Source organism: Herpailurus yagouaroundi, unplaced genomic scaffold (assembly GCF_014898765.1).
Source record: "Herpailurus yagouaroundi ecotype Mexico unplaced genomic scaffold, PumYag 162, whole genome shotgun sequence".
NCBI classification, from domain to species: Eukaryota; Metazoa; Chordata; class Mammalia; order Carnivora; family Felidae; genus Herpailurus; species Herpailurus yagouaroundi.
The window spans coordinates 5,778,402-5,786,103 of record NW_024412403.1 but is presented as its reverse complement, the minus strand read 5'-3'; the positions used below and the strand labels follow the sequence as shown (position 1 = coordinate 5,786,103).

Here is a 7,702-nt window from a genome sequence, read left to right as displayed (position 1 = left end):
AGAAAGAAAGAAAGAAAGAAAGAAAGAAAGAAAGAAAGAAAGAAAGAAATGGAGCCCTGACCAGTAGCATTTCTGATTTCTGTGGTGTATAAAGATCCCCAGCCCGGGTATAGTCAGTAAGTGCAAGGTGCGGAACAGATAAGACGGCTTGCTCTCGTGAGTTGGAAGGAGCTGACTCCAGCATCCCACTGGTTTTGCCCTGAAATGGCCCCTATTTCCAATTGTCTGCTCCTTACTCAGAAGAAGGGATGGTCTCTGCTTTTGGAAATCCAAGCCGGCTACCCCCTCCCATGTGCTCTAGGACTAGCCCCCCACCCCTGTGCATCTTCAGTCTGTTCCTCCGGATTCTCTTCCTTTCCCGGGGCCACAGCTTGCTTAGAGTGATGCTCTCCCAACTTCATGCCAGCTAGAAATATCACGCTACTTTGTTCCTCAGGACAAACATCCTTTACTCTTTTCTGCTATGGACTAATTGCAAAAGCTTTGTGCAAATAGATCATTTCCCATATAAATTCTAGGTTCTCCATCTTTCCATGTTTTAGAAGTTGGAACAAAAACTGTGGTTATTTGAATGAATGATTGAGTACAAGAGTGAATGAATGACGGAGTGTTGACAACATGGGGAAGAAACAGTATGCAGATTCTTGGGGGGGAGATTACCAAATTCTTTCTTTCTCTTCTGCCTTTGTTAATCTTTCACTCAAATTGGATGCATAATGATAAGTTTGTGAATGAGATGCCTTGGATGGATGAGGAGTTTCAGTACATACCATAAAAATAGATGTGTGGCTTGCTGTTGAGGTAGTGGGAGAATTAATTATAACTAACACGTAACGATTACTTGATGAAGATGTGTCACTTGTTGGCCTGGGGACAATGACAATTAATGACTGTGGACAACCTACTGCTTATTACCTCTGATGGAACTGCCCCCGTTGTCTCCAGGGAGCCACGAGAGGGTAATGGAAGAAGACGTTGTTTTGGACACTGTAAGCCGAGGCTGATCAGGTGGAACTAGATAGGGAACAGTTTTTAGGAAACAAGAATCAGTTTTTCACATCTTTCATCTGCTTTAACAGCCATTTACCAAATCATTTTTAACAACCATTTATTAAATAAGTGTTTTAGGGTGCCAAAATACGCAATTCACCTCTGTCAGAGTGTCTATTTAGTCGATGTCTTGGGTTAAAGAGATAGAGCAGACTGAATCTATTACTTAACGGAAAACTGCATTTCTACTTGGATTTATATCTAACACATTTCCGCTCGGATTCCTTGAATTTCTGAGTTGTTCGTCGCTGATTGAAATCTTCTTTCAACTTACTAAGGATGCATGCATTACTCTGAATTTCAGCCATGATTCACGTGAGAAAGATAAGTGGCACCCACTTAGCTGTTCTGTTCTCAGGGAGGGGGAGGGGGAGGCGAGAATGGCTAGTGAGAAAAAGAACTGTAAAAATGTCCACTTTTTAAGCTACTCTTCCAAGATGTCTCACACACACACACACACACACACACACACACCCCTCTGAAAATCAAAGGCGTGCCATTGAGTGGCTACACAAGAACTTGCATACTCATACGAGGTTTGAAGAATACGTAACTTCCAACCAATGGACCTCAATATTCTTTTGGATCAGCACCGAAGACAGAACCATGGAAGAAAGTCAGAATCATGTTATCCAAATGATATAGGAAGCTTCCCATAAAATGCCCATCTCTTTTCTTCTGAGAGAGGCCCATATATATTGAAGGTGGGGGAAACTGCAGATCGACTTTGCATCATTTTTTTAAAATATACCTGCTCTCTTCCCCTCGCCTCTCACTGAGGACAATACTAATTTTATTGTTACTCGCTGTGATTTATTAATGTGACACCACTTAAATCCAAAGAAGCATACCCTTTGATTTTCCTACTGATAAAGTATCACTGTGCAACCAAACCTGAACCCAGACGGTGACCACTTGGGATTTTACACCTGGCTTTAATTTGACCATCTTGGATTTGTCATGTACTTTTGGTGTCTGATATCAAGAAAAACCATATACGCTGTATTAAAAACCCCACTAAATATTATAGCAGTTTGCTTAGTTGGAGTCCTTTTAATGTACATTGCATAGAAAAGTTTAGCCAATTAGCAGATAAAAGACCTCAATTTAGGCCTATCTTTTGTTTATGTCTTCTGGGTTACACTTCCACATATGTAAAGGAAGCCATGCAACTGGCGGACATTATCAAGATGAACTTTCTCCGCGATGCAAAAATGTTAGTAAAAGATAATAACGATATATCTTTTATCCTTTTTATAGTGTTATCTTTGGGACGATGAACGTTTCTATTTTCTTTGATTGGCAGCATTCCATTTTCCAAAATGAGCATGCATTTATCTATTTTTGTACTAGAAAATAGCAATGAGCTCCTTAGAAAGGCTGAGTTTTAGATCAGGTCGATGTGACTCTTTGCATATAGGCACGCATCTAAAGAAGCCGTTAAAAAGAGTCCCCCGGTTTTGTACCTTGTACTTGTAAATTTAAAATAATCTCATCTGATCCCCAGTTGTTATTGGCGATGCAGCTGTAATAGCCGGAGTCCTCCGCCTTCACGGTTCGGATAACGAAGCTCCCGTTGCTGAAGACGCTTCTCCGCCCATCAACCGTTACCAGGCTGGGTGTCCCGTTACTGCCTCACAGGAAGAAAAGGGCACAGATTAAAGAAATTACAATCCAAATTAGCTGAGACTGGGGAAAAGCATAAAGAGTCTTTTCTGAAGTAGATAACACATTTGGAACTAAACTGTGATTCTATGACATAAACAATCAAACGGCTGAATTTCGTTCTTTGTAAAAAAAAACAGGCTATGGTGGAAGTTAGCTCTGTGCCGGGGGCTTGGATTCTGGCTCTCACATCTGTCAGGGCCCATCACATCCCTAATGGGTGTCTCTCTCTCTCCTCCACCATGTACGCACGGCGACTTCCTCTTGTAAAAATTCCTTCTGGGACAGAAGTGCCATTTGGACCCAATCGCATAGGGACAACTAAATTTGAGGGTCTCTTGTAGATCTGCTTAAATTCACAGGTGTTGATGATTTTGACAAAGAAAGTGGACTGTGGTCTCTCAAGAGGGTGATGAGTTGGTCTCAGTGTAAAGGGAGCTCCCTGTGATCATAACCATATCCACGGTGGCGACTGTCCAGTCACCTACGGTCACCCTCTCATCAGGCAGAATGCCTCTTGACCGTTGGGAGCTTATTCATTTCCTTGGATTAAGGGATTTTATTTACTTATTTTTTTTATTTACTTATTTTTATTTGGATTAACTGATTTTAAAAGAGAGGAGAAAAGTGGTCCCTGGGCCAAGACCATTATTTCAATAGTTTATATCTTTTAAGTGCTTTTCTTTGAAAATCAGCACTCTTCTGAACCCATTTTATATCAAATCTCCATGCTCATTAGTGAAGTCTCAGCCCTTTATTTATATTCCAATTTCTTCTTCTGAACATAGAGAAAGCACTTAGAAAAGTTACAGGACAGAACACATCTCACCCACTTTCCCCCTCCTATCTTGGCTGCTATTATTTTAATAGTTACTATTAACGTGGAAAACCAGATTTTCTATTAGTGAAGTCCTAATGCATTCCATTTCTTGAAGCTATTTCTCAGAGCACTGGAGGTAGGGTTAGTTGGACCATTATCTCAGAAGGAGAAAAATGGCCACCCGATCTCATACGAGGGTGGGAGTGTTCATCTTGGTTATAGAGGAAATTTACATGATGAAGTGCAGAGATCATTGGGTTGGTTAGACTATTTTCCTCTCAAGCATTCTCTTATGAATTGAAAGGCTCTGAATTTACAGAAGATTGATACAATGCACCAGACCCTTTTGGTGCTGAAGCTGAGATTCTGCCCCCTACCCCAACTTCCTCTCCATCAGAAGACTTGATGTCTCCTGGAATTTTCCTGGAGAATTAGAATTAGACCACTAGCCCCATCCTGGTATGTCTGATGTACTGTCTTAAGAGTTTCACTAAAGGCATACATTAGGTTACTGGTTACCTGTCTTTCATCCATTTTACTGCAGGAGAAGGGTCCCCAACAGCTTTACAAGGTAAGGCGATGTCTTTCATCCATGGGGTAGTCACTGTGCCACTGAAGGTCAGGATTCGTGCCGGAGCTGGAGCACCAAACACAGCAGAAGTCCAATTGCACCACGGCTTTAGTGACATAAAGGCCAAAATGGCCTTTCCCAATATAGTAACACCCCCTACAAGGGTGAATGCAGCACAGCCAACTGATGTCACACCTGTCAACACTATTCCCTGGTATCAGGATGTGTATAAAGGATTGTCTTTGGAAGAACATACAAATACCTGAAAATCCCTACTGGAGCATTTTCCCCTCCTATTGACTAAATGTGAGGAGCCGAAATTAAATATTTGGGTCTTCATAAGCCCAGCAGCCCCAAGCTGTGTTTTCTATGAGCCCAATTATTTGTCAAGGCATGTTATTAAGCAATTTATCTCAACACCAAAAATGCACATCCAATATACTTTTAATATCGGAGAGAATAGACAATACAGGGCATAAAGCCCCAAAAGATGGAGAGGTAAAACCAGAACAACTTCTATTTATCAATTCTGTGGTACTTTCCTGGCTTTATTGTATCAATTTGGTCTTCGGCACAAACGTTAAGGACAGCGAATGTTTTCAGAGTGGCTTCTCTCGAGGAACACTGTTTGATTGGGACGGTGATTCAGATGCTCCAACAGAAGCATCTGCCAGAGGCATCTGGTATCGGCACGGTCCCAAAGCAGCAGGAGTAGACAGGAGAGAGCCCGGGTGCACCTGTGTCGGCAGGGGCCTCCGTGAAGACCGAGGAGCTGGCCCTGACAGGTTCCTAGCGCTATCTTCTTGAGTGAGACACGGAAGCTGACCCCAAGACATAAGTCTTCCAGAAGCGAAACAATGTGCCCCACCTTTGCCACACGTCGGGATGCTGCTTTCTGGGACACACCCTCTGGAAGCTCAGCCAGCCCAGACCCATAGACACAGAGACCACATATGGAAGGTAGCCCCAGTCTGGTTCTAGACTCGTAAAGATTGGACCAGTGTTGGGACCCTGAATCATCTGAGACTTGAGGGTCTGGACTGGCCAATGGGCATGGGGAGCAGGCTCTCCAGGAAAGCCCTAGAATTTCAGGAAATATGGAGTCAAGTCATTACAGAGGCATCCCGGTCTAGAAGACCAGCCTTGGTCATTAAGGTCTACCAAACAACTCTTATTTTCATTGTTCGGAGTGCTGTGGGCCAGAACTGAAACGACATGCTGGTGGGTTCAGAAGCTGAGCCTGTTTTGTGCAGCAAATATTACAGCAAGGTCTTCCTCCTTAGAGCAGAGCCTTCAGAGACGGCTCATGGACGGCACACTTTCTCCATGGTATTCTAAGGTGGAGGCCACTTTCTCAGTCATTGACGTTTTTTAATTTTTTATTGTAACAAAAATATTTTGGTCAGGTCGCATTGAACTCCTGGCATTGGTGGTGTGGCATGCTCCCTTTCAAGCCCTTCAGACCATCTTTTTATAGGATGAGGAGTATTTTTGCAGCAAAACTGGGATGATCAGGAAATCCAGCTAGAGGTAGGGACTTCCAAGCTTTTGAACATCCCCCTTCCTACCGTAAGGAACAAACCACATGTTGAATCCAAAAGTTATACACGTATTGGGATGTGAGTGAAAACAAAGTGCCCCAAATTAATACTTGCCATGTTTCATGCGTTCCAATCTTTTGTACTTTTCTCCTTTCAAGTCAGCCTAGACTATCTGACTCTATTCCATTTTAGTGCTGTCATGTGTTGGCTATAACCCTTAAAATCAATTCCAGGCCTTATGAATAATTTCCCATCAGCATTTTGAGAAACAGAGGCCAGAACCACTTCGTCTTGAAGCCCGACACACCCAGTGTGTAGAATTAATGCCCATTGGGGGCGGCTGGAAGGTCAAGGGTCCTCATCTGAAATTCCAAGACTAATAAGCTACAGAGCTCACCAGAACTGGTTTTCAAATGGGCACAGGCAATAGAATCATCTAGAATCTCTGTTAGAAATGCAGATTCCTATGCTGACCTGTGACTCAATGGCTCTTTGATGGGTTTAAGGAGTCTTAACTCGCACCTCGGGTGATTCTGAGAATCAATCCACCTGCACCTGGATGTCCTTCCTGGGTCTTGTACTGCTCGACCCTGGCCCTGGGCTCCTTCGGGATGGTGTTCCTCTGGGACTGGGTCCATGTCTCGGTTCTGCCACCTGATCTGCTAAACAGCAGTCCTCTCTGCAGGGACTCTGGAGTCCCGAACTCTAGAGTTTGGACTTTGCTTCCCACTGACAGATTTGCACTGATGCTGCCTGCATCCATCTCCCAGCAATGACAGGATAACCCGGACCAGTCTCCTTGAGCTGCCAGAAGCTTCACCTCTCCAGCTTGATCCTGTCAGCCTTTGTGGTTTGCCAGTGTCTGGGGCTTCTGGGTGGAGCTTTTTATCTAGAACATCTGCTCCGTGCCTGAGAGGTTCCTTAGCTCAGTCCCTTTTTGGAAAACCCATCTGGATCAAGCCTAACTCTGAGGGAACCCCACTTGAACAGGAGAAGCTGAACATTTCTGGAGAAATCCATACAACAGAGAATTTAGGACCCACCAAACATTTACAATCACTGACCTCGGCTGACCTGTCCGCTCTCCCTTCCAATCTTACTGTTTTGTTAGTAAGTTCCTTCCCGCTTCTCTGCAGTGATGATTTCCTACTGTCCTTCCTTTTCTCAAACTCCTTTCTCCACCACACCCCAAATTGCCTAATGCTTGGCAGAGGAAATAGAAAACCCAGGTTGGGAACTCTGCATTTCCTGTCACCAAACCTATAAGCCCCCTTGGCCTCCTTCCTCCAAACCTCAGCCCTGTGGCCCTGCTCTTCCTCCTGGATTATCACCTCCCCCTCTCCACTTGGGTTTTCCCATCACCATACAAACATATTCTGCTGGCTGACACATTAGCCCACAGTGAAACCAGAGCCTTTCCTTGGCTGAGACCCATCCTCACTCTGGCCTGTGGCTTCTTCCAGGTGGTGTGTGTTTTTGGAGAACTTTCTGCCAGGCAGACCTGTTTCCTCACCTCCCATCTACTCTGTCCCCTCAACCAGCTCCCATCCCCAGGAAACTGCTTTCAAGGTCAGCGAGGTTGTGTGGCCAACCCAGGGGCACTTCTAGTCTTGTTTGCCTTGACCTCCTAGCAGCTGCTGCCATGGCAGACCACGCCCTCCTTTCCGAAACATCTCTGTTATTCCTGGCCTTATGCTCCTGGTTCTTCTTGCTGTCTGCCCTCGCCCCTTCCTCTCTGGCATCCCCTGTGCCTCACCCTCCCCAGAGAAAGCTGGTGTTCTGCAGAGCTACTCCTGGACCTGACTCTGTCTCTCCGGTAGGCTCTTCCCATCCCAGGTATGGGGGTGTCTGAGTGCTGACCCCTCTCCATTTCTGCCTCCTGCCAGATGTCTCTTGAGAAAAAGGACTTTTCCAACCACCTGCCTGACACTGAACACACAGCAGGAGAGAAGAAGTAAAGCCACGGCAGCATTTCATGGGCTGGTTTGCTTTTATCCCACGGTGCAGTCCTTATGTCCACGGATAATCACTGTTGCTAAATGTGAGGGGGTACGT

The 7,702-nt window shown here is 44.8% G+C and overlaps 1 protein-coding gene across 1 annotated transcript in view; it reads right to left on the bottom strand.

Annotated features, from left to right (window-relative positions):
• DSCAM (DS cell adhesion molecule) overlaps positions 1-7,702 on the bottom strand; it is a 665,388-nt gene that overhangs the window by 54,281 nt on the left and 603,405 nt on the right. The window contains exons 22-24 of the mRNA XM_040484971.1: positions 4,055-4,172; positions 2,517-2,680; positions 916-1,014 (exon numbers count right to left, since the gene is read on the bottom strand). Coding sequence (XP_040340905.1) covers positions 916-1,014; positions 2,517-2,680; positions 4,055-4,172 — 381 coding nt within the window. The remainder of the gene's footprint in view (positions 1-915; positions 1,015-2,516; positions 2,681-4,054; positions 4,173-7,702) is intronic.